Here is a 27,211-nt window from a genome sequence, read left to right as displayed (position 1 = left end):
AAGGCCCTGGATTCAATCCCTAGCACCACAGAAAATGAAAACAACAGCAACAAAACCCCACTGTCCCTCCCCTGTCCCCTGAATCCTGTCCTCCTAGGCTCCTCACCAGCCTTCCTCCCAGCACCTTTTCGGGAGGTTTCTTCATCTTTTGTGTTGTCCTTTGGGACTCTGCCTCAGCCCAGGCCAGATCCTCACACCCTCATCCCACTGCTAGCTTTTTCCAAAAGGGCTTGGTCCCTCTGGCCTCTGCTTGGGATTCCTCTTTTTGGTGTCCCTCTGGTGTTGGGCCTCCCTGCCCAGAGCTCCCCAGTGCTTCTAGTCCTCCTTACTCCCCAGGACAGGGCAAGGCAGAGCTCTTCACCTGCCTGCTCTGCGGCCTGCTCTCGCCTCTTCCTCCTACACAGCCCAGGGCCTTGCCCAGGCCCTCTGACTGTGCCTCAGGCCACTACATCCCTGTCCCTTCTGCTTTTCCACTGCCCTTGCTGTCCCTGCACCCTTACCTGCTTTCTCAGCACCCTGGGCTCTCGCATGCCTTCTGCCCCAGAGTACTCAGGTAATTCGACCTGGTGCTCCCAGCAGTGACACCCAACCGGGCTCTGACTGCCACTATGGCATCTGCGCTTGTAGGCAGCCCTCTTTCACACAACAGTTGGAGAAGCAAAGCCCCAGAAACTTGAGGACTCCTCTGGAGGGGCCCAGCGGCTGTGGCTGGGCTGTGCCCAAAGCCAGCTTCTGCCTGGACTGCTGATCAGCTGATCTGTTGTCCTCTTTGGAGGGAAGAGCAGGCCTCGCTCATACCTGTACGTGCTCGGTGCAAACCTCAAGTGCTTCGTAAATATTTGCCAAAGAATGGTAAAGACTGCAGCTGGAAGAGATGCACTGCATCCCAGGGACGGCCTCACGTGCAGGTCAGAGTGCCTGTCTGGGTGCAGGAGGGAAGCAGTGCTTCTGAAACACCACCACGTATGTTCACCACCGAGAAAGCGCTCACCATGCTGGGTACCTGGCCATGCACTTTATTTGCATTGTTTCTTTTATTATCATGACAGCTGGCTGTATCAGGGAGAAGCTGTTGCTTCCTTTAATAGAGAGAGGGGTTCAGGAAGGCAGCCAGAATCACATGGCTGTTATTAAGCAAACCTGGACTTGAATCGCCTCTCTGGAGGACAGGCCCCTATTATAAATGGCTGCATTCTCTGCTGTCGAGGCCTCAGAGATGAGGGGCTGTTACCGTGATTTCAGCCAGGGAGGAGCTTCAGCACACAGGGTGGTGGTGAGCAGAGACACAGCCAGTCTTGACCTAGCCACAAACTCAGCTTCTCTTTCTTCACTGTTCTTTCCTCCTCTGCCCATGCCGTGTTAAAAATATAAAAGCTTATTTCAGAAAATCTAAACCCTATTGTCCTATACACTAAAGATGGAAAATGTTGCCTTTTCCTCTGATCCCCCACTCTCACTGTCGATGGCTCAGTATCCTTCTAGATTTGTTTTATTCTATTCACAGAAAATAGTATTTATTTCTAATTTTAAAAGAATATCTTCTTATTTGAAAAGCATCACATAATGCAGCCAAAGCTGGAGACATCTTAACCCACCCCTGAAATCTGTGGCTCTATCACCAGTTTGCTAGCTGTTTCTCCTGACTTCTGTCTCTTCATTTGTGTATATAAATGACTTATAGGTGCAGATCATTGTTATTTGTGTCCCTGATAAAGATTAGATCATGCAGTAAGTTCTTCCTTTATTTTTATGAAGACACATGTCATTTAGGTCTTCCCAGACTGTTGTCTGTAGATCCTCCCTCTCTTGTTAACTGGCATGTAGTATTCCACGTAGGAAAAACTCCACCCAAACATTCTTCTGCTGCTCTACTGTTTCCCTGTTGTTCACTAAACAACCCTTAGACATCCCACCTTGTGAGGGTTTTAAGATATAGCAAATGAAAATACAAGATGACCTTTACATGTGAAAAAATTTGAAATTTTTTTAATTTGAAAAATTATTTTTGTCTGAAATGTCAACTAAACTGGTTGTGGTACATTTCCTCTGACAACTCTATTCTTTGTGCACAGCAGTGAGTATTTGCAAAAAAATATTTTCTGTTAGGTCTGTTGTCTGATTTTTAAAATAGAAAATTATGTTAAAAAGCATTTTCAGTATATGGGGAAGTATGAAGAGTAATGTAATAATTCCATGCAGCTGGTTCCACCGCTCCCAGCCCAGAGGAAAGGGTTTCCAGGCCACCACTCCACCGCTTCCAGCCAGAGGAAGGGGCTTCTGGGCTGCTGATCCACCACTCCCAGCACAGAGGAGGTGAGCCCTGCAGGCACCAACAGCACCACCCCCCCCATTGAAATGAGAAGACACGTAAACAAGTCTCAAAACCAGACTTCCAGATCACCTACAACAACCTGAAAGGGAAAGAAGTTGGAACACTCTGATACGCAAACACCTGGACTCCCTGAACTGGCAACAAAAGAAGATCTGGAAAAAATGAAATCAGAAGTAATTTCTCACGTAACAGCAGAGATTGTGCCCATAGTGCAACACATGATTAATAAATCTAGAGAGGACACAGATAAAAAAATAGAGGAGCTGAGGAACATGATGAAATCCCAACATAGGAAACAAATGGAATCCATAAAACAGATGCAAACAGATTTCCAGGAGATAAAAAACTATTGAAAATCTACACAGCAGAATGAGCCACTGTGAGGACAGAATTTCAGATATAGAAGATAAGATTGCAATTAATGACCAGGAAAAGAAAAATTGCTTCAAAATTGTAAAGGACCACAAGAAATCAATCCAGAAGCTGCTAGATAATGCAAAGAAGAATAACATAAGACTGATTGGAGTCAACGAAGAAACAGAGAGTGCAGATGACAAAAAAAAGCTGTTCACAGAAGTAATGGCAGAAAACTTCCCAAGCAGGGGAAAAGAACTTGACATATAGCCAAGTAAGGCATATAGGACTCCAACTAGCCTTGATCAAAAAAAATCTACACATAGGCATATAATTGTTAAGATTCCAGAAACCCAACAGAAGAACACAGCTCTACAAGCAGTTAGAGAAAAAAACCAAATCACATACAAAGGAAATCCCGTCAGAATCACAGCAGACTTCTCAACAAAAACCCTCAAGGCAAGAAGAGCTTGGAGTGATGTATTCCAAGCCTAAAGGAAAACAGCCTCCAACCCAGATTTATGTGCCCTGCAAAACTATCTTTCAAAATTGATGGAGAAATAAGATACTTTCATGACAAAGAGCACCTTAGAAACTTCATGAATACCAAACCAGCACTCCAAAAAATTTTAGATACTGTCCTAGGAACAGACAATGAGGATCACAACCCCAGGAAGCACAGCAGAATGAATCCATCGGATGCAACAAGAAATTAAATATGAAGAGGGAGAATCCAGCAAAAAGAAAAAGTCATGACAATGATAAGTCAATACATATCACTTATAACCATCAATGTTAATGGTCTCGATTCACCAGTCAAAAGAAACAGACTGGCAGAATGGGTCAAGAAGCAAAATCCAACAATATGTTGCATACAAGAAACACACTTAATTCAAAAGGAAACTCATAGACTGAAAGTTAAAGGGTGGAAAACAATACTCCATGCAACGGAAACCTGAAAAAAAGCAGGAGTAGCTATCCTTTTTGCAGATCAAGTGAATTTCAAACCAACACTGATTAAGAGAGACAAAGAAGGACACTACATCCTTGTAAAGGGAACAATCCAACAGGAAGAGATGACAATCATAAATATCTATGCACCAAACACTAGTGCACCCAACTGTATAAAACGAATACTAATGGACATGAAAAGTCATATATGCACTAATACAATAGTAGTGGGGGACCTCAATACCCCACTGTCACAAATAGAAAGATCAACTGGACAAAAAATAAGTAATGAAATACTAGAACTCAATCGAACTCTTGAACAAATGAACTTAACAGATGTTTACAGAGTGTTCCACCCCACAAAATGAGAATACACATTCTTTTCAGCTGCACACGGGTTGTTCTCCAAAATAGACCACATACTCACTCATAGAACATGTTTAAGTAAGTGCAAAGGAATTGAAGTTATCCCCTGTATATTATCAGACCATAGTGCAATGAAATTGGAAATCAATAGCAAAAGAAACTGCAAAAATTACATAAACACATGGAAACTGAACAACACACTTCTGAATAACCAATGGGTCACAGAGGAAATTAAAGAAGAAATCAGACAGTTCCTTCAATTAAATGACAGTAACAATACAACATATTGGAATCTATGGGACACAAAGGAAACTTACGAGGGAAACTCATAGTAGTGAATGCACATATTAGGAAAACAGAGCGAGCCCAATTAAACAACCTGATGCTGAACCTCAAGCTTCTAGAAAAAAAGGAGCAGGACAAACCCAAAGCTCATACAAGGGAGGAAATGATAAAGATCAGAGCAGAAATCAATGCAATGGAGACGAAGAGAATGATACAAAAAATTAATGAAGCCGAGAGTTGGTTCTTCGAAAGAATAATCAAAATTGACAAACCCTTAGCCAACCTTATCAGAAAAAGGAAAGAAAAGGCCCAAATCCATGGCATGAGGAGTGAAAAGGGTGAAATTACAACAGACCCAGCAGAAATCCAGAGAATCATCAATACCTACTTCCAGAACCTATATGCCAATAAGATGGACAACACAGAAGAAATGGACAGATTCCTAGATACGTATAAATTACCAAAGTTGAACGAAGAACTAAAAAATCTAAACAACCCAATATCAACCAATGAAACTGAAAACGTAATTAAAAACCTACCAACTAAGAAAAGCCCAGGTCCTGATGGCTTCACTGCTGAATTCTACAAGACATTTAGAGAGGAACTACTGCCACTACTGTTTAAACTCTTCAATGAAATTGAAAGGGAAGCAATACTCCCAGATTCATTCCTGGAAGCAAGCATCACCTTGATCCCCAAAGCAGAGCAAAACCCAACCAAAAGAGAACTATAGGCCAATCTCACTAATGAACATAGATGCAAAAATCCTTCATAAGATACTGGCAAACAGAAGATCATCAAGAAGATCATACACCCTGACCAAGTGGGATTCATCCCAGGGATTCAGGGATGGTTTAATATACACAAATAAATCAATGTAATACACTATATCAATAGAGCCAAGGACAAAAACCATATGATTACCTCCACAGATGCAGAAAAAGCATTTGACAAAATCCAACACTCATTTATGATAAAAACCCTCCAAAAAATTGGAATAGATGGTCTTTACCTCAATCTAATAAAAGCCATCTATGAAAAACCAACAGCCAATATCATACTAAATGGTCAAAAACTGAAATCCTTCACACTAAAATCAGAAACAAGACAAGGATGTCCTCTATCACCACTCTTGTTCAATATAGTTTTGGAAACATTAGCCACACCACTTAGACAAGAGAAAGAAATAAAAGCAATAAATATAGGAAATGAAGAAGTCAAATTGTCATTATTTCCAGATGACATGATCCTCTTATTTAGAAGACCCCAAGAAGACTTAATGACCAAATTCAGTAGAGTAGCTGGTTACAAGATCAACACACAACAATCAATCGCTTTCCTCTACACAAACAGTAGACTCACTGAGAGAGAAATAGGGCAAATAATTCCTTTCACATAGCATCCAAAAAACTGAAATATCTAGGAATCAACCTAACGAAAGAAATCAAAGTCCTCTTGTCTGAAAACTATAGCACTCTGAAAAGAGAGATTGAAGATGATATCAGAAAATGGAAAGACATACCCTGATCCTGGGTAGGGAGGATCAATATAGTGAAAATGGCCATATTTCCAAAACTGCTATATAGATTCAATGCAATCCCAATTGAAATCCCAGCAGCACACTTCACGTACCTTGAGAAAACAATCCAAAAATTCATTTGGAACAAGAAGAGACCCAGAATAGTAAAGACAATTCTAGGTAACAGAGCCATGGCAGGGAGTATTACAATCCCCAACTTGAAACTATATTACAAAGCTACTGTGATAAAAACAGCATGGTACTGGCAAAGAAACAGACCTGAGGACCAGTGGAATAGATTAGAAGATGCCAACCAACTCCAGACACACTCAGTCATCTCATCTTCAATAAAGGAGCCAAACACCCTCACTGGAGGAAAGATAGCCTCTTTAATAAATGGTGCTGAAAAAATTGGGTTTCAACTTGCCAAAGATTAAAACTAAACCAGTATCTCTCGCCATGCACTAAACTAAAATCATAATGGATTAAGGATCTAAATATTAAAATAGAAATGCTGAATCTCCTGGAACAGAAGTTAGGTAGAACTCTTGAAGACATTGATGTAGGAAAAGATTTTATGAACAAAACCTCAGTTGCCCATGAACTAGGACAATCAACAAGTGGGATTGCTTCTTATTAAAAAGCTTCTGCACAGCAAGAGAAACCACCAGCAGGGTGAAGAGACAACCCACAATGTGGGAAAAAATTTTCACCTGCTATTTCTCAGACAAAGGCCTACTATCTCAAATCTATAAAGAACTTAAAAAGATCAGACCTCCCAAATTTAAAGACCCAGTCCAAAAATGGGCATCTGAAATGAACAGGCATTTCTCAGACAAAGAAGTAGAAATAGCCAATACACATATGAAAAAATGTTCAACATCACTGGTCATTCGAGAGATGCAAATGAAAACAACGCTGAGATTCCACCTCCCTCCAGAATGAATGACTGCTATCATGAAATCAGCCAATAATAAATGCTGGCGAGGCTGTGGGGAAAGACTGCTGGTGGGAGTGTAGACTGGTGCAACCACTGTGGAAATCAGTATGGAGATACCTCAAATAACTAGAACTGGAAGTCCCATTTGACCCAGCTCTTTCCCTGCTGGGTATCTTCCCCAAAGAATTAAAAGAATCATGCCACAGTGATATATGTGTACCCATGTTCATAGCAGCACAATCTGTAATAGCTAAAACTTGAAAGCACCCCAAATGTCCATCAGCTGGAGACTGGATAAAGAAAATGTGTGTGTTTTTTTTAATGGAGTACTACTCAGCCATAAAAAATGAGAAATTAGAGGCATTTATAGCTAAATGGATGCACATTGAGGCAATACTCTTAAGTGAAATAAATAGGACACGTGTAAATACCGAATAGTTTCTCTAGTGTGAGAAACTGAAAGCGTAAATAAGGACTAAAAGGTATAATAGATAATGTGAAATAGGAAGAAAAGGGGCAAAGGGGAGGGGGAAGTGGGGGGGGGTAGGGGAAAGGAAAGAAGGGAATGGAATTAATATGAGAAAATGGAAAAATGGAAACAAAGTGTTTGTAAATAGGGAGGGATGGAGGGGTTGAAGGGAGGACGGGGAAGGGAGAAAAATAAGAACCAAGAGATTATGTAAAGGTGCAAATCTCCAATGATGAATGTCATTATATTGTATACCTAAATTGTACCAAGAAAATAAAATTTTTTTAAAAAATCCATGCAGCTTTTCCAGGTCTTGTTGTTTTACCAAGTTTATGTGAGATTTTTTTTTTTTTTTTTTTTTTTTTTTGGTAAAAGAAAGAAAACATTATCAATGCCCATGCCCCATCCCCTCCCAGAGAATACGCTATTCTGAGTTGGTGGTGGTCATCCTATGTATTTTCCATATTTTCAGACTTTATATGAATTATGTAATGTGGCGTACAGAGCATACTATGTATGTTTTTCAGCTTGCCTTTTGTGCTTAGCGTTGTTCTTAAGATTCATCCTTGCTGATACACATAGCTCTGGTTCATGTATTTTCAAGGCTATATAGAAGGCTCTTTCATGAATATACTATAATTTATGTATTCATCCCTCAGTTAATGACAGTGCGGATTGTTTCCAAGATTGATTGATTTTTGGTTTTTTGAGACAGGACATTGCTATGTAGTCCAGGCTGGCCTCAAACTTACCATGATCCTCCTGTCTCAGCCTCCCAAGTGCTGGGATTATAGGTCTGCGCCACCACACCTGACTTTGTTCCCAAGAATTTACTAATATAAGCAATGTTGTGAATAACGTCCCTGTGTCTTTATGCTACATGGAACTGGGGGTCATTTTCATTCTGCCGGTTGTAGTCATGTGGTCTCCAAGGTGCTGTTGCTGGCCTGTGCACCACTCAGTTGACTTTTGGTTGGACATTCACAGTTAGCTCAAGATTTTCCGTGAGTGACCAATCATTATCATTTTTGATTTGCATTCCCTCCTAGACAGGTGAAACATTTCATCATATGTGGTATGGTCAGTATTCTTGTGGACTCTTTCTTTTCTCGTTGATTTGTGGGAGTTCTTCATTTCCTTATTTTGGATGTTAATTCCCTGTCAGTGATGGACTGCTCGTGCTCTGAGGCTGTCTTTTTGCTTAGTTTCTGTGGTGTGTGTCTTTGTGGTATCCAAGATTTAGGTGTAGGGGAGTAAAATTTATTGGTACCCTAGTAGACATGTGTCTATTTCTTTAATAGTGCCTTCCAGTAGAACATAAAGATATTACACATTTTTGCTCAAAGTTTGAAAGCTTTGCTTTCACATTTAATCTCAAAGCCAGCAAGGTCTGGCTTTGGATTAGGGCTCTAACTTCATTTTTGTTCTGTAGTGACGTCGGGGGTCTGAGTCCTGTCGTTGGAGCCTCTAGTGTGACCTGGGGTTCCACAAGAGACTGAGTCCCCCGTGCCTGGACACGGAGACAGAGTCTAGAGCACTCCCACCTGGCCCTCCCTCCTGGTGACCTGGGCCAGGAGGGAGCTGACTGGGAACAGGGTTCTGCTTCTTCCTCCCTGCCCAGCTTGGGAGTCTCTCCTCTCTGGGCATCTGGGCACCCTCAGGGTGGAGAAAGCCCAGCTTTGCAGCTTCAGTCTTTGTGTGGTGCTCCGATTCTGCCTTCTCTCCCCTTCATCCAGCCAGTTGTCAGATGCTACGCTGTGCTGTGAGCAGGGCCCTGGGCCAGGAACTTGGGACCATATCTGCTGAGTGAAGTAAGATTCTTATGTTAAGGTCGTCCAGAGATCATCATCAGTAGGTAACAGCTGTGAGTGTCTGCATGTGTCAGACCTTATTCTAAGTGCTTAAAAAGGCAGCTTTATTGAGATACAGTTTATATACCATAAAATCCATTCTTTTAAAGTACATTTGAGTGATTTTTCACAGAGTTACACGGCCATCACTGCTTTCTAATTAAAAGACACCCATCACCCCCAGAAGAACCCTCACTATTAGTGGTCCTCTCTGTTTCCCCTCCTCAGCCCCTGGCAAATGCCAGTCTACTTTCTACATCTGTGGATTTTCCTTTTCTGAATGTTTTATATGAACAAAATCTAGACTATGTGGACTTGTGTGCCTGTCTTATTTTACTTAGTATGATGTTTTCCATGTCCATCCATTTTGTAGTGTGTCAGTACTTTGTTGCTTTTCATGACTGAATAATATTCCACCACATGGACAGAACACATTCTGTTCCATCAGTTGATGGACATTTGTGTGTTTCCATTATTTGGCAGTTATGGAAAATGCTGTAGTGAATATTCACATACAAGTTTTTTTGTGGACATAAAGTTTGCATCTCGCTTGGGTATATACCTGGGGGTGGAATTGCTGCAGCATGGGGTAACTCTGTGTTTAACATTTTGAGGATCTATCAGACTGTTCCTAAAGTGACCACACCAGTGACAATGCCAGCAGTGTGCCAGAGTTCCTTGCTAACATTAGTTACTGTTTTTTCGCTTATAGCTCTTACAGTGCACCAGAAGTGGTAGTTCATGGGGTTATGTGGGGTTTTTTGTGCTATCTCACATTTAATCTTCACAAACAATTTTATGAGGTAGATATTACTCTTTTCCATTTTCTGATGAGGCTCAGCAGGTCACAGTGTGACTCTGGAGCCCTATCTGAAGCAGCAGAGTTGGACTTGAGTTCAAATCCAGCTGATTCAAAAAAACCCAGTGTCTCTCTGCTGGCATCATCAGGGGGCTCTGTAGCGCAAGGTTCCTTCAGCCAGGCCCCAGATAATGACACTGTTTCAACAGGAAAGATGTGCTTGGGGACAGCAGGTGCCAAGGCAGGGGCGGGGCACAGGGACTGGGGCGCAGCTAGGCAAGAGCCAGAGGGAAGCAGAGCAGCTTCACGTTACCAAGGGGGGAGGCCGACAGGGTGGGGGTCCTGCTGTCCCTGTGCCCTGTGAGAAAGGCACATGAGTCCTGAGGATAGAGACATGCATTCTATTTCTTATGCTAAAAAATGTTAGACATTTCAGCTGCAGGTCTGTGACAGACTTGAGCTCTCTGTTTGGAATACAAAATAATAAAGTGATAGATGCAAATCAGACCAGACCAGAAAACAACCAGGAGTTCCTGGCTGGTCACCAGGGAAGTCAGTGCGCTCTTCCTTCTGCTTTCCTGTTTGCTGAGTGAATGTAGCGCACCAGAAGGCAGTCAGTGAGGCTCCTTGCCTGGGCACTCTGCCCCTGCTACTCCAACGAAGGACTTAGTGGTTCCACAGCCTGCTCTGGGCCAAGTGTGTGAATTTCTGCAGTCAATGATTTAACACATCCGGAGCGCTTTGAACTGCATTCTTGTTCATAGTGTCAGCCAGATATTTCCTCTGGAATGGCTACAGAATTTCCTGGCCTCCTGGACTGCTTTCAGTCTGCCCGCCACATCTTTGAATTGTGGGTGGGCTCTCTTTAAAGACCAGGGTGTAAACAGGTTGACAAAATTAGTGGCTGGCGGTATCTCTGGAGAGCTTCCCCTTGGGCGAGGGGCCCTAGATGCTGAGGTTGGAAAACCTCGCAGCGTCTTGATTTACTGTGCAGCTCCTCTCTGGGTAGCTTAGTGGGGTGGCTGACTGATTTACAGGCTATTTCTCCAGTTCAAATCTGGCAGATTTTAAATTTCTTATCCCATCAGATGAAATCTTTACAATTGTTATTTTTCCTATTATAAAAACGAAATGCTCAAATGAGAAAATACAGGCAAGCAAAAGAGTATTTTATTAAACGCCCATAATCTCAACTATGCAGAGCTAAACAGTGGCTAGCTCTTTGCTTTTCTGTGTGCCTGTGTCACAGAGCCTGCATCTTATCCCGCCAGCCCATCAATCTCCTGCCCACTGTGGATCTTGGCGATCAGTGTTCCCTCCCCGTGGAGATCCCCAGTTGGGTTCTTTCCAGCCTGAGGTCAGAGCACTTCCCCCTCTGGAGCAAGATGGTCCCTTCGCTCTCCCTGCAGTTGCTGTCCCTGTCGCCCTGTTCAACTTTATAAGAGGCGCTTACTCTCTCCCATGACCTTATGTTGTTACGTGTCTTTCCCCACCTAGAGGGCAGCTCCTGCGGGTCAGTGAACTCAGCTCCGGGCAGCCTCAGCACCCAGAAGCCCCAGATGGTGGCAGTGAGGAGACAAATGAGTGATCGTAGGCTGCCCCTATCCTCGGAGTCTGCCTACAAATAGAATTCCTGGTTGCCAGATGTGTAGGTTTTTAAGGCTTTTGATATACAGTACCAAACTCATCCCAGTCAAGGCTGTGCCACTTGATCCCCAGCAGGGCTGGTGCACCTGTGTCCTGCCGCCCCTCCACACTGCTACCCCCCCCAAGTATCTTTATTGGTTTGGCCAGGACAAGATCACATCCTGTTGCTCTCCTCTTAAGTAAATAACTACTCAAGTCTAACATTTTTTCTTGTTTTCTGGCCATTTGTGTGGCTCTCTGCATTGCTGATTGACGGCCTCAGCCCATTTTGTGACTAAAGCATTTGTCTTTCCCTATTGCCTGACGAGGGCTATTTATATATTTTTTCTCATATGCGTTTGGGGTGTAGTTTTCTCCCTGCTGAGCATATCACAGATGTATGTCAATGTGCACACATCATCCTAAGAACTGCACAAACCATTGCGTGGACATACCATGATTTACTTCACCCAGGTCCATTTGTTCCTGAGTTTCCTTACCTATGAATTCAGATAAGAATCATACCTAACTGGAGGCACTGTTGGCTTAATGAGTTGCTTACACTAGTGATTTGAGGAGACTGAGTGGTGTGTGAATGAGCAGAGGCTGTGAGTGGAGAAGAGGACAGATGGATGCTGTCCCAGAGGCCCCTGGGGGTGCTGGCCCCAAATGGACCTGCACCTCTCTTCCTGAGGTGTGGGGGCCTAGGTTCTTCTCAGTTTCTGAGTGCCTGCGTCCTTATACCTCTCCTTCACCCGGGTAGTCTGGAGTATGTCTGTGCCTTACAAGTACAAGAACTCAGTTAAAACACCGGGCCCCACCTGATTATATGAGGCCTTTTAAAACCACTAGGGCTGCTAGTCTCACAAAATAAGTCATTTTGGTGTAAGAAAATGAATATTACTGTGTCTTACTCTGTTTCCTGCTGTTGTATCAGGATGTCACAGACTGGGGGGATTATAAACAACAGAAGTTCATTCTGCCCAGGGTTCCAGAGGCTGGGACATCTACGCTCCAGGGGCTGCCTGTGATGTGGGCCGGCCTGCTGTGGTAACCTGGCAGAAGGCTGGAGCGAGCGTAAGAGAGTAAGTGTGAGGGCCACGCATGTCCCGCTCCCACGATGACAGCATTAATTCAGGGGGCAGAGCCCCTGGGGCCTGTCGCCTCTTGACATTATTGCAAGGGCAGTTATATCCAACATGGGATTTGGAGGGGATGTGCAACCAAAACACACTGGTTTCTTTTATACTTCTGTCATCAGAGCACAGCCCTCAAAACCTACATGCTTCCAAAAGCGTCCTCAAGTGTCCCTTCATCTGTGGCATTCAGCACTGTGTGGATGCTTCATGTTCCCGCCTTCCTTTCACCATGGTGACACCTGGTGGATCCTTAAAGTGGCTCTGAGTGGCTCTTCTGTCTGAGCAGGTCCTTGTGTGTTCCGGAAAGGCCTTCGTGTGGTTCCTCAGCGGTCCTAACAGCAGGGCCAAGGCAGGGCCCCCAGGCATCCTGGTTTTCACCCGGGAGGGTGAGTGTCTGAATGATGCTGGGTAAGTTTTCTTAAGTGCCCACTTTTTCCTCGAAAAACTGGGAAGGTGTAATGCCTGTGTCACTGGGTTGTGTGGGGAAGAGGGGCTGGATCCACACACTGCTATGGCTTAGACAGTGATTACTCGGGAAAAACTGCAGCCCCGCCCTGTCCTGTGGTCCGGGGAGGTTTCTCCCGCTTACCCTCAGGGGCTCTTCTACAGCCAGAACTGTGGTGGAGGCCAGCTGCAGGTAGCTAGTCCCCTGCCCAGAGGGCTGCTCCCAGCTTCCCAACACAGTTTCCTCTCTGACTGCCAAAAACCTGACCTCTGATCTGAAGCCCGAGAAGGAAACCAGAGGTCGGAGCTGTGTGAAACAGGCCAGCTGGGCCCTATGGGTAGTGCAGCTCTGGCCTGCCACTGCCACCCTCCCAGAGACTCCCCCCGGGGCTGCAGCTCCCCCTTGGGGCATCTAAAGTTAACTCTTGGTGGATGCTAGTCTGGGAAAGGCTGGGTCAGCTGCAAGTGCCGCTCCAGGCGGGGTCACCACTGGGGAACACACTGAGGAGCTCCCCAGGGATGCAGTCACCTTGCCACGCTAGGGCGCCACACTGGGTGTTTGTGTGAAAGGAATCATGCATCTCATTCTGTCTTCTACACACAACCATTTCCTCAGCTCTCTCACTTTTAGTAGTAAAATTGGCATTTATTTTAACAAAGCAATGTGTATGTACATACAGTTAAAAAATCAGCACCCAAAGGCTTATGAGAAAAGATAACAGTCTTGCTTGCCATCCCCCATTCCCACTTCCTATAGGCATTGCTTTCAGTTCTTAGAGTTTCTCCTCTCTGCTTCTTTATCTCTGTATTTTTAAGTAATGTCATTATGCTACTTCTTCCTTTCTTTTCCTTTTTTTTGAGACAGGGTCTCATTGGGTAGCCCAGGGTGGCCTTCAGCTTACAATCCTCCTGCCTCAGCTTCCCAAGTGCCAGAATTACAGCTGTGGACCACCGTGCCTGTCTAGACTGCTTAGTTCCTGATTTGCATAGCTATTGTAGGCATTTTATCCTTTTATAACCCTGCCCATGAGGCAGTAGCACAGATTATTTTTGTAAATTAGTGGTCAGTGTTTTATGTACTGTGACAATGTAATCACTGTAATGTATGTGAACTATATTTCCTTTTTTGGCACCACCTTCTATTTTTTTCTTAAATTAATCAAAATTGTTTCATAGACTTAGTTGTCCAGGTGCCTATGATTTTTAAATTATCCTTTTGAAAGTTTCTTTTTAATTTTTAAATTGATTAATAAATTATTTTGTTTTCGGTACCAGGGATCAAACTCGGGTCCTTGTGCTTGCAGGGGCAGGCAGCAGAACCACTGAGCTAAATCCCTGGCCCTAATTTTTTAAAGTAGGTTTATACCCATTATTTTCACATTTTCTATGAAAGCTCCAACACTTTAGTCCCCTGCCTGCCCGTTTATTCTAAGTGCTTGATTGCAGGTCAGGATCATCTCAGACCCATATCCCATGGTGGGCCAGGACCTTCTCTTCTCCCAGGGAGGCCCGGACGAGTCATCTCATACTCCTGGGCTGCTTCCAGAGTTGATGGCTTCCTCCTCACCCACTTAGTACCCAGTTTTGCTGATGCTTCTCTAGTAGCTTCCTAAGAAAGGGCCCCTGGAGGTAAACTCTTTAAGCCTTTCTCCATCTGCAAATGTCTCCTTCTTTGCCTTGCCTCTTGCTTTCATGCTTAGTGGACAGTTGGTTTAGATGTAGAATTCTACCATTCCTCAGAACTTTTTTTTCATACCGGGGATCAAACTCGGGTCCTTGTGCTTGCAAGGCAGGCGGCGAAACCACTGAGCTAAATCCCCAGCCACACCTCAGAATTTTTGAGGCTATCATCCTCTTATCTTTTATTTCTCCTTTGCCACTGAGAAGCCTGATGTATCTGGTTCCCCTTCCTTGATAGGGACCTGTTCCTTCTCTCCACAGGTTGTCAGTGTGGTGGGACTCTGTTGTTTTGCCTCTGGGCGGGTCTTTTCGCTTCATTCCCTGAGCTGGAACAGTCTCACCTGTGTAGGTCTCCCCGGCTCCACTTGTAGTTTGCTGTTTGGTTTGTTGGTTAGTTAGATGTTGTGTTGCTTCTGTCATTTTCTTAGTTTTTAAAAGAAAATTTCCTATAGTGTATCTCTTCAACTTTGTATTTTACCTTCTAGAAAGTTTCCTCAACTATGTTTGAAGTTTTAATTTTAGTTATAACATTTTTAGCTTCAAATCTGTTTACATTATTCCTTCTTCAAAAGAGTTTTCACAATATTCTGTTCTTGTTTGTTCTTTGCAGTGTCCACTTTGATTATAGGCTTGGCTGTTCTTTAGCTTTCTTGCTTTCCATCTATCGTCTGTGGTACCCTCAAGCTCCCTTTTTCTATCTGGTGCTTACTCGTGTTGCAGACTCCCCTGAGCCTGATCCTTTGTTGGTTGATACCTAGAAGCGAGGCACTGGCTCCTGGTTGGAGCACCTGGCTGGGTAGCCTGTTGGTTGGTGAGCTGCACAGTGGGCAGCACAGTAGAACACCCTTCTGTCTGTGTGGGGATCCTCATAGAGACAAGCCCTGTCCAGTGTTGGGGGACATGTCTGGAAGCAGAGGAAGGGTGACCTGGGTGATGGTGGGGGGCAGCCATCCATTGTGCACAGTTAGCCCCCTGTTGTGCACCCTCTCCTCCAGCTCCTTCCCCACCTTCCCTCTGGCATCCTGAGCCTCACCAGCACCCTCTCTGCAGAAATGCTCCTGAGATGACTGGGGGATCTGGGAGTCTCTCTGCTTTGTATGTGCACCTTGTTCTGGCCCACCCACTTCAGTCCTAAGCTCATACCCCACTTCCCCCAACCCCATTCAGCCTCTGAAATCCTGGGCCCTGGGCTCTGAGGGGTGAGTCAGCCTCCTCTGCACTGGCTCACAAAGACCCTTAGATTGTAGCCCCGTCCCCTTGCTAAATCCCGCTTTCCTCGGCTCCAGGAGTTGTTGGCACCTCTCGTGTTTTGTTCCTCTCTTGCTCTTTATTTTAGCGGGTTCCTTCTTTTTCTACCTAACATTTTAGAGGAATATTGGCATGGAAGAGGTCTGCCACTGCCCTGGTTATTGGGCCACCCACACCTGCACCCTGGGAAGGCTGGAAAGAGAGAGAGAGGTTGTGCAAACGAGAGAGAGAGAGAGAGAGAGAGAGAGAGAGTGTGTCCTAACAGGCTCTAGAGGCATTGTGATCAGCTGCCCTGTGAGACATAGCAAATTGTTGGAACAAGGCAGGGGACGGGCAAGCCAACCAGAAGCTTAAAAATGGATGCGTGCCTCACAGAGTGGCAGTTTGGGAGTGGAAGGAGGGGAGCCTGGTTATTAAAGAAGTCCAGGTGTTCCACTCAGCTCACTGGGTTCAGTCTTGGAAGCTTTAAGAACATTTAAAAACATTCTTACTACCACACCTGGGTAGCTGACAGAGTATGTGGCTTCTTACACTTTGCTCTGATCAAGCCCACCTGTGTCAGGTACTGTGCTTGGTGCAGGGGATAAAATGGGAAGCAGAAGAGGCATCGGCCTAGTCCTGGTGAAGCTGCTAATCCAGGCCAGATGGCTGGGGGAGGGAAACATCACTCGCACGTGTATTGTTTGCCTTTGAAGACCAGATCGAGACCAGAGGTGGAGAAGGCATCTCAGAGGACTGTGGGTGGGACATTTTCGGACTTTCTGAATCCTGACGCTCATGACGTCACTCTGAATACCTGGTTTGATGTCAGACCACATGTCCTTGTGTTCAGCTTAGAAGCGCTGGGCTGTCTTTGCAAGTGCTTTGTGGGGCGCTTGTGCGTGGAGCATCTCCTCTAGCCCAGCAGTGACCCCAGCAGGACAGCAGGTCCACGTTACACAGGTGGACACAGGACTTCCAGTTCAGGTCTGCCTTGGGATTCCATGCTGTCTTTCCCTCGCTGGGTCTTTGGTTCTCCACCCCGCGCCCTACCTGAGCCAGTCTTCCTGGTCCTCTTCACACTGTGCCATTTGTTTGAAGATGGTTAGCATGGAGGAAGACCTTTGTGTGCCTGATGGCAGAGGCATCTGGGTCCATCTCTCGCAGGGGGAAGGCAAGGTAGCAGAGGCTGAGACCACAGCCTGCAATTCACGCCTTCCTGGAATCTTGATGTGGTCCTGTTATGGGGAAAACCCTCTTGTAGGGCCTCACCCCTTCCTGTGGGGCATGGGGGTCACAACATGCATACTTGGAGCAAACAGCTCCTAAAATTATCCCCATACCAATCCTCCTTCAGCTTTCAGGTCAAAGAGATTTACATACTCAGCATAAGGGCCTCTTTTCCTGGTCCTTGTATTTGTTAATTTACTGTTGTTCTGTTTGAAAAACAAACATTTTTTTCTTATGCTAGCTATTTTTTCAGCTTCTCTGTGGCAGCCTCAGAGAGCATAGGCTCCATGTGTATCCCAGGGAGCCCCTGTGGCCACATACCATGCATGTCAGGGTCAGAGGCTGTTGACGTGCAGTGCAGTGCCCTGTTTGGTGTACACAGGATGGAGTTGGATCACAGTGGCCTTGGGCAAAGAGTGGAGCCGCTCTCAGCAGTTTGTCAGAATGGCCAGCAGCTTGTCAGATCAAGGTCTGGACCCAGTGAAAGCCTCAAAAGGACAACCCCAAAGCAGCCGGAAAGCAGACAGTTGAAGACCCCTTCTGATGTGTCCTGAAACGTGGGTCTGGCCTTCCCTTTATGGGGCTGGCACTGTGTGGAAGACTGATCTCTTGTCACTTGGTGCTGTGATGTTGTCACATTGGGCTGCTGAGTGAGAGCGCAGAAAATAGCAGGCTCCTCTGGCCCTCTGTGCCTCCCTCCAGTCACCCAAGCAAGCCCAGTGTGGACATGATCATGCCAGCACCCCAGTCCAGTCCAGTCATGAGGATCAAAACTGGCTTCACCCTTGGACATTTTCTGGAGGAGAATTTCCACAGCTGAATGTGAGAAAATGGCTTCCTAGTGAGGCCAGAGACAGAGAACTGAGTGTTTTTATTGTTCTGTCATGAGGCAGTTTCTGATCTCGAATTCTGCTTTCAGGACTTATAGCAAGAAGATGCAGTGTGGAGCAAGTTTTCCTGAACCACTTCCTCCTGAACCCCTTGGTGGAAGTGCCCAACAGCCCCTGGCAGGCCAGAGGCCTTGTCAGTCCCCCGCAGGCAGCGCCTCTCAGGTGCATTTCACACCCCATTGGGCCTTCGTATGCAACCTGCGCCATCCCCCGAGTGCGTGGTAATGAGCAACCTGATGTGCTGACTTCCCAGTCCCTTCTTGGTCCATTTCAACAAAAGTTGCTCTTTTCTCATTAGGACCATTTTTGTCAGGACGTCTTTAATCAGTGACTTCCCCAGGGACAATATTTTTAGAAGTTGTATTTTTCACATTCCCTTTTTCCCTTTTGGAAACTCACTTCCGTGTGCCTGGTGAAACAAACTAATGAGATGCCATGAGAGTTCGGCCGGTGTTAATTGGAACAGGTACAGAGGGGCGGCACACACACCTTCAGTTCCATCTTGTCTTACCTGCGATCTTCTGTCTCCTGGTGCAGGTCGCACAGACGGCAGATGGTGTGGATGCTGACCTCTGGAAAGACGGCTTATTCAAGTCCAAGGTTACCAGATACTTGTGTTTCACAAGATCATTTTCCAGAGAAAATGTAAGTCTGGGGGTAGTTTCCATTTGCTGAATGAGCAGGTGTAATTTACACTCCTGCTTGGAATTTCCTCATTTTTTTGTTGTGGTTTATTTTCATTGGCTTATTAATTTATCTATGGTTTTAGTGAACTCAGTAGAATCAGCACCCAGCGCTGTTTCATTTATTAACAGTATTATTAACCACGTACCCAAGTGTACAGTGAATTCCATTAACGTGTTCTCAAAAGGAAACCAGGAAATTTCTCTCCCAGCTCTCATTTGCCTACCTTTCCTCCAAGTGACAAATCACAGACCAATATGGATGTGAGAGTCATCCAGTGGAGCTGGATTTAATGCCAGCCAGCTAATGGCAGCCTCGATGAAAGGACTCTCATCACACACGCGCGCACACACACACACACACACACACACACACACACACACACTCATTCCCCACCCCTAGCCCCAAACCTGGCCTTGTTTCCAGGAGGACTTTTTTTTCCTCTCTTTTTTTGTCTCTATGTGACAAGACATTTCATTATTTTTGTAGGTAAGTATATGTGCACATTTCTTAGTATGCTGGTTTTTGGTACCTGGGCCCACAATTTAGGTAACTTTAAAGACATCCACTAAGGCTTTCCTATCAAGGGATTTTAATGGGTGGCCTAGAGAGAAAGGAAGTAGCTTTAGTGATCTCCCACCCTGCATAGGCGTCCCTGGGCACTCTGCAGATGTCAGTCAGTCTCTCCTTAGACAGTAGCTCCCAGCATTACCCCCTTTCCATAAAGGACAACACTGAGATTCGAGAGTTTAAGCCTTGCCCAAGTCACTTGTCTTCTCTTTCCCCAAATATATTGAGAACAGTCAGATTTTCATTTTCAAAGGAGATGTTTTATTCTTGGTTTAAATGTTTTCATCTCTTTCTAGTATAAATATTTATTGTTTGAAATATTTTTACCAGTTCTTAAAATGTGTTACATCTATGGTTTAAAAAAAAAAAAAAAACCAAGGTGACCAAGAGATATAGAGGAAGGGGCAGGGAGGGGAGAGGAAGGGAGAGCAAAGAAAATTAAGATATGTTGTGTACAGTGTACCAGCTCCCTCAATGAATGTAATCATTATGTACTGCAAACATGGGCTACTAAAAATTTAAAAATTAAAAGAGAAAAAAACCAAACCAAAACAACAGCTTCATACATCCTTATTGAGAAGCCTGAAAGGGGAGATGTCTTCCTCCCCACCATGGCCCCTGCCAGGGTCCGTCACAGGTCCGCTCCATGTTTGCTGAACGTGGACCTCTGGCTTGCACCCTTCCACCACCCATTCCTGTGGTTTGTTGATGATACTATGTGAGGAGAATTATTCCTAATGTGCCCAGACTGGGAGAAAAGTCATTGCTTTAATTTTTTCCACCTAATTGCAGAGCAATTGTTGTGAAGTGCAGCATTTGTGGGATCAGGCAAAATCTAGGTGCTAAGTGTAGGAAGTCTTTTTAATACAGTAGCAGGAAGGTGGGGCTGAGCTCCAGTGTTTGCCTGTGCCCGAGCTCACCGCGCACACCACGGACTGAGGAGACACCGAAGAACAGGTCTGATGGTGCTGTTGCCCTCCAGGATGTTGGGCTTGCCCATCCTTCCTGCCCATACCCCCGCAGGACACCCCCAGCCCTTTTGTCCTGGCTTACCTCACCTCTTCTTTGAAACTAACAGCCCTTCTGTTTTTATCTTTTGTCACCTCTTTCCTGTCCACTGGCCACTGCTTCCTGTGGGAGTCCAGCGTCCTCATCACAGCTCGGGCCGTGAGGAGGGACTCCCAGGACACCTGTCACTCTCTCTCCTCTCTTGGTTTCCGCATGTTTCTTCCTGGTGTCTTCACAGCCTTCGCTGGCCAGAGAGGCTTCAGTTCACAGCCTCGGAGGACAGCCACCATCTCTGACCATTTTTGGTTTTGGTTTTTGTTGTATTTTCCCCCGAAGACTGTTGGGTATTAGTTCTGTCTCCCAGGAGTGAGGAGAGTTATAAGAACAACACAACAGAGAGGTCACTGGGGCTGGTTAGTTTTGGGTGTCTTGAGTCAGTGCTCTAGAGAGCACATTGATTCTGTCCGAGTTTGTAGATGCAGAACAGCCCTGTGTGGGGTGGCAGGGAGGGATTGCAGAAGGAAAAGGGCAGGGCAGTGGGAGTTGCCCTGCCTCACTCTCAAGCCGAGTGGCAAGGAGGTGTTTTTGAAGAGAAGAATGGATGAGTCCCGTACAGGATCCAAACGATCAAGGCAAAGGGTTGAATTTGATTTGGGGTCAAATCAGAGGGGTGGCAGGGGCCTGCTTGCAAGCCCAGGAGAGAGACAGGAATAGGGCGCCTTTTCATCCTTGGCATCTGGTCTGTCGTCTGAATCAAGGCTTTGCAGAACATAATTTTTACAGTTGTTCAGGAGGGTGTGGGACCTCAAGACTGGGCAGACTCTTAATTAGGCAACTTGAGACTCCTAGCGTAGGAGTTTGAAACCTAAATTCCTTTCCCCCAATAATGCTATTAATACAGAAACCTGGCTTTGGAGTGACATTGCTTCCTGGGGAAAGATCGAGATTAATTGCACTTTTCATGCCCTGTACTTTCTGCATTACCTGTAATAATAATGTACATAGATTAGGTAGGGAGGATATTAAACAGAAGGATTTATGAACATTTGAATATTAAGTTGGTTATCTGTGGCTACCTTAAATGCAAGGTTGTCAAAAATAATTACAGTATACTAGCAAATACTGGCTACCAGAGACAATATAAATACCCTGAGTCAGTGCATATTGGGCTTTTGGCATGAATCATTTGCTCAACAAGGATTGGGAATACGTTCTTCATATTTATGAGGAGGAAATGAAAGAGAGCACGGGTGGGGGAGGGGAGGGGAGCAAGCAAAATTAATGGTGTCGCAGACCTACTGGATTAAACTGTATAGCAGCAGCCCCCTCGAGGAGGGCCACACTTGGGCTGCGGGAAGCTTTGACGGTGCAGCCTCCCATTTTGTATGCACGGGACGGTTTGCCGATGCTTTTCTTAATGGCCGCACCACTGATGTTCTGGTTTTATGATCAGGGACGTTTGTAGAGAGTGTGGAGGGTGAGATTGCTAAGTGGTTTGCAGTTGACTTGTGTGAAACCCAACTTGTCAAGTAGAAGACATTTGAGAAGGATACTGATGAATGCCCATCCATCTACGGGGCAGCAAAACATGCCCAGTTGTTAATTTCTCAATGCAGAAAGCATTGATGACATGGAAAAGCAACTGCTATGAAAAAAAAATGATAGATTAGATCAGGCAATTGTGAAAGCAGCTGATGTTTGCCAGTTAGGTTAACGGTTCAGACCCTTCCCGCGAGGTCAGAGATTTATTCGACGTTGGGGAGGGCTCCACTTTGACTTTCCACTCGCTGTGCTGTACCTTGTCTTCCTGAGAGCCAGCACCTGAGATGTGATAATACGAAATTGTTGGCAAATACAAGAGTCCTGGGAGAAGGAAACAGTTTTGTGATGGCAGGGCCATGAAAACACGGCTGGAGGTTACGCTTCCACTTTGACCTTCATATTTCAATTTGAAGAAGTTATCTCATTTGTGTGCTTTGGATTCATAATGTATTTATTAAACATGCTTTCAGGATTTTTGTGATATGCTTTAGATTTGCCATATAAGCAAATCTGATTTGATTTCTGATTCTCAGAGACCATCCCATTGAAAAATGTACCCAAAATATTAGTTTATTCAGCAAATAATTATTGAGCACCTACCATGGGGCAAAAACAGTGTCGGGCTTGGTATTACAGTAGGAGCAGAGATAATTTGGGTCCTCATGCTTCTTAAGTTCTAGTGCCGAGACAGATACTAAACAAACAGCCTTGTAAATATATGATTATACATTGACTTGAAGGAAACCAGGGCGTGCCCAGAGAGAGGATGGCTTAGTGTACAGGGTGAGAAGTCCCTGATTGCTCTCAGAGCTGTCAGCACCACCCAGGGGGAGGTGGGGTCTTGGCGCCACGTGCACAGAGATGGAGGTAGGAGCCCATCTCTGAGGAGTGGGAACAGTGACCTGAGAGGTGGCCTCAAGGGCAGAGTGACAGGCTGACCCTCTGGTGTTTGTGCAGGGATGCAGACGAGCATGAGAGCCAGGAAGAGGCCCTTCTGGAGAATAGGCGTGCAGAGCGCAGCACTGATATCCTAACAGGAGAGATTTGGAATCCGAATCTATCATTCTTTCCTTAACTGGCTCCAACTAGAGACAGCAGAACTAGGCTGCAGACGACTCTGAAGATGTTAATGAAATCTCCATGGTGGCCCCGTGTATTTACATTATAGGGCGGATTTCTTCAGGCTGTTTCCAATGTGAAATGCAGGCTGCAAGTGTGCTGGTGTTCTCCCAAAGAATTCTCTCTTGCAATTACAGAATGGTAGTGTACCGTCTTCAAAAGATGTTTTTACACCAGTTACGGAAACTGTGCACCGTGGACCCCGTATACTGCCACTAAATAGGAGCTTTAAGAGGCCTTGTGCGTGTCGTTTTAGAAGATGTGTAGTACTGAAGCAGCCCAGCTTTCACTCTGCATTAGTTTATGATTCTTGGGACTTTGCAAAACGTATCTAGCCACCAAACGTGTGTCAAGATGAAGAGCAGTGATCACTTAAGAGTGTGATTGGTACCTGTTGGTTTAGATGCAACTCCCCCCTGTAAGTGTCCCAGAAATCTGCTGTTTCTAAAACCTACTGGCCCTGGGATCTGGCACTCGGGGCTGAGTGGCAGCCAGGTCTGGGGACATGTGTGCACAGCTGCCCTCTGCTGGGTTATGTCTACAGCATCTTCTGGGTTGTTTATCCAGCTCACAAAGGCCACATCTGAGTGAGTGGCTTTGTGGTTCTGCAGATGAAAGTCCTTCCCTGGGGCCACTCAAGTCCCTCTGTAACCACTGGGGAACACTAAGTGTCACCTACTCTAATTAACCTGCCCTCGTAGTAAAGCTGCATGAGTCATTGTGTTAAATATGCATCTTGCAGGCAGAATGGCAAACTCACTGTGGGCGTGTTCAGATTAATAGTCTGCATCTCTTTTCTTTCTTCCCAAGAGTCATCTAGGGAACGTGTTAGTGGACATGAAGCTCATTGACATCAAGGACACGCTGCCTGTGGGCTTCATCCCCATCCAGGAGACGGTGGACACACGTGAGTCACCCCTCGTGCTGCTCATCACACGACAGTCTCCTTCCTCCACATATTTTAAAATATATTTTATGGGTGTTTTCCTTTGGAAACATTTCAAGAGGCCTTGCATGCCCCCTGAATAAAGCTCGCTACTTCTGGTGCCCATCCCCCTGGGTTCTCCAAGGGTTTGCGGCTGTTCTGGGCCATGGCATGGAAATGAGTAGAAAGGTTCCCCTTCCCCTGGAAGGCACTTCCAGGTGAAGGAGCTCAGGAAGGAGCATGAACCTGGTGATAGCTCGTCTTTCATCCATCCTCTGGTGTTGGTGAAGCCAAGCTTGGTACAGGACCCCGAAGCAAAAGGGAAACAAATCAGAAGATGCAGAGCAAATACAGGTGCCAGAGTGGGCCAATTTGGGGCCCATAGAGCAAACAAGAAAAGTGAGAACAGAAAGAGTGCAAGTTGGAGCACCCAGGATTTGAATCAGACTGAGTATCCTGATCACTGAGCAGTTCTGCACCAAGCAGAAGCAAATTGCAGGCGACGCAGAAGGTGCTTTGGGACCCTGGGGTGCATGGGGTTCCGACCCTGCTGTCCTGGCCATGGTGTGACAGAACAGTGCTGGAAAGCCTCAGTATTTGAGCTTCCTCATGCACATGAGATATAACTTGTTTTATTTTTAGTGACTTGTTAGCCAACTTTGAATAATCACAACAGTGGAAGAGTGAATAAAAAACAGAGGCCCTTTTTCTGTGGCATATAGTTTATTTTTGAAATTCCATATCTTGTTCTTTGCCATATGTGCTTTATCTTTCCACAGCTGGTCCCACTCTGGACCATCCTTTGTTTGCTATTTTGTTACATTTCACACTGAACCGACTTTCCATATCTACACAGACCCGCACTGTAACTGTTATTTTAATAAAGCAAGCAGATCCTTTTGTTTACATTGGGTCGCTTTTCATTATCTGTCATTATTTGTATTAGCTAATAATCATAATAAATGATATATATCATGTGTTTTCTGTGTGCTAGCCCCTGTGATAAATGGTTTATCTACTTGATACCATGTTGTCTTCAGAAAACCTCTCTTTAGAGATGATATTATTATACCCATTTTACATATGAGAAAAACAAGGCACAGTAAGTACTCCGGGATTAAACAGTTTAGCCATGAAGACACACACACACACACACACACACACACACACACACACACACTCCTAAAAGTACTAAAGTCTTTCACCAGCCACTTTTATCTCCCATAAATGGAAACATGCTATATGTAGTCTTTTGTGTCTGGTTGCTTTCACTTAGCATAATGTTTTCAAGGTTGGTCCATGTTGTGGCATGTACTTCATTCTTTTTTGTTGCCAAATAATGTAACTTTCTATGGGTATGCCATTTTTTGGTTATTATTCAACTGATGAGTATTTGGGTTGTTTCTACTTTTTGGCTGCTATGAATAATGGTGCTCTTATCAGTCACATGCAGGTTTTCATATGGACACATATTTTTGGTTCCCTGGGGGGATATACCACACCGAATTACCAGGTTGTGTATTATCTTTATATTTCACTTCTGGCGGGACTGTGACACTGTTTTTCAAAGGAGCTACACCATTTCACATTTCACCAGCAGCTGTGAGACTTGTTGATTTCCCCACATCTTTACCAACACGTGGTGAGGTCCACCATTTTGATTCTGTCTTCAAGAGTGTGAAGTGATATCGCCTTGTGGTTTTGCTTTGCATTTCCGTGTGGCCACTGTGTGGTTGGCATTTGTGTATCTCCTCTGAAGAAATGTCTATTCTGATGCCTTGGTCATTTTGTAAATGGGTGTCTTATTATTGAGTTGTAAGAATATTTTAATATACATATTTTAATTAGAAATCCCTTACATGATTGACAAAAATTTTCTCCCATTTTGTTGGTTTTCTTTTCACCTTTTCTTTTCACCACCTCCAACTTCTTCAGAGTTCCACCTACGTTTTTCCTTTGTTGATTATCCTTTGTGTGTCATACATTAGAAACTATGGCCTAATCTATTGCGTTTTATGCTTATTTTTTTAAAGAGTTTTGTAGTTTTAGCTCTTACACTTATGTCTTCGATGCCTTTTTAGTTAATTTTTGCAAGATAGACTCCACCTTTATCCTTTCACATATCCTATTTTCCCAGCAGCATTTGTTTCTTTTCCCGCATTGAACTCTCAGCATCCTTGTTGAGTATCAATTGCCCATATGTGGGAAGCGTTATATCTGGACTAGGAGTTCTCATCCATCTATCTATATATCTTGCCTTGTGTAAGTAACACACATTCTTGATTATTGTAGCTTTGTAGCAAGTTTTGAAATTGGAAGAATGACTTTTCCCACTTTGTTCTTTTTCAAGAGTCATTTTGGCTATTCTGAGTCTCTTGAATTTCCACCTGAATTTGGGGATTAGCTCATCAGTTTCTGCAAAGAAACCAGCTGGGATTTCGATAGGAATGATGTTGAATCTATTGATCCATTTGGATATAGAGAGATTTTGAATGACTTCCTTGTGGCACATTTCTGAGTACTTGAGGCTACCAGGTCCTCCACAGTCTGCCCCCACCCTTGCTCACCAAATACACCCCTGGACCTTCCACAGACCCAGCCTTCTGTGTGCTGCCTTTGCACTTCTTTCTCTTCCAACTCCAGGTATTTGGTCTGCTGTTTTCCCTGCCTTTCCCTCTTCTCACACTGCCTACACCCTATGTCCTTCAAGGGTAAGCGTCAGTGAGCGTCACCGCATGAAACAGTCCCTGGTCTGCTTTGAAAGCAGCTCACACCCTTCACAGAATCAGGGCCAGGCATTGCCAGCTTCAGAAGAGAGGGATGCACAGAGGCTGGCCCTGCCTTCAGGGAACATGGTCTAGGATGAGCAAGGCCTGCCAAGGACTTGCACTGTCACCTGACAGACAAAATGGCTGTCCTCTGTCACAAGGAGGGACAGAAGTGACCATGTGCAATTACGGTGACAGAAGCCAAGGAAGTGCTCAGCTGTGCTTTGATTTCCTGTCTTTCCCTGTGTCGGGAAAGACTGCCCATTGGTGTGGTTGGAGGAACATGAACTCTGGAGTCCATCTTGCCTAGTGTTTGTTTGGCTATGCCACTTAAAACTGTGGAAACTTGGGTATATCCTGTCACCTTCCTGGGCCTCAGTTTCCTTGTCTGTCAAGAGAGGGGACATTACCTGCCTCCTAATGTTGCTGGTCACTTGCATTGTAGCCGTTACATGTTTTCTTCATGCCTTTGTTACTTATCTCTCTCTTTGAGG

General features: G+C 45.0%; 1 protein-coding gene across 7 annotated transcripts in view; it reads left to right on the top strand.

The window, feature by feature from the left end:
- Mvb12b (multivesicular body subunit 12B) overlaps nucleotides 1–27,211 on the top strand; it is a 169,782-nt gene that overhangs the window by 40,798 nt on the left and 101,773 nt on the right. For all 7 annotated transcript variants that reach the window (XM_087183186.1, XM_087183187.1, XM_013073796.3 and 4 more), the window contains 2 exons: nucleotides 18,639–18,746; nucleotides 23,835–23,931. In XM_087183186.1, the coding sequence (XP_087039312.1) occupies nucleotides 18,639–18,746; nucleotides 23,835–23,931 (205 nt within the window). The remainder of the gene's footprint in view (nucleotides 1–18,638; nucleotides 18,747–23,834; nucleotides 23,932–27,211) is intronic.

This window comes from Heterocephalus glaber, unplaced genomic scaffold (genome assembly GCF_053883595.1).
Source record: "Heterocephalus glaber isolate CG9 unplaced genomic scaffold, H.glaber_assembly_v1.0 deba00001479, whole genome shotgun sequence".
In the NCBI taxonomy this organism is placed as follows: domain Eukaryota; kingdom Metazoa; phylum Chordata; class Mammalia; order Rodentia; family Bathyergidae; genus Heterocephalus; species Heterocephalus glaber.
This window is presented reverse-complemented; position numbering and strand designations above follow the sequence as displayed.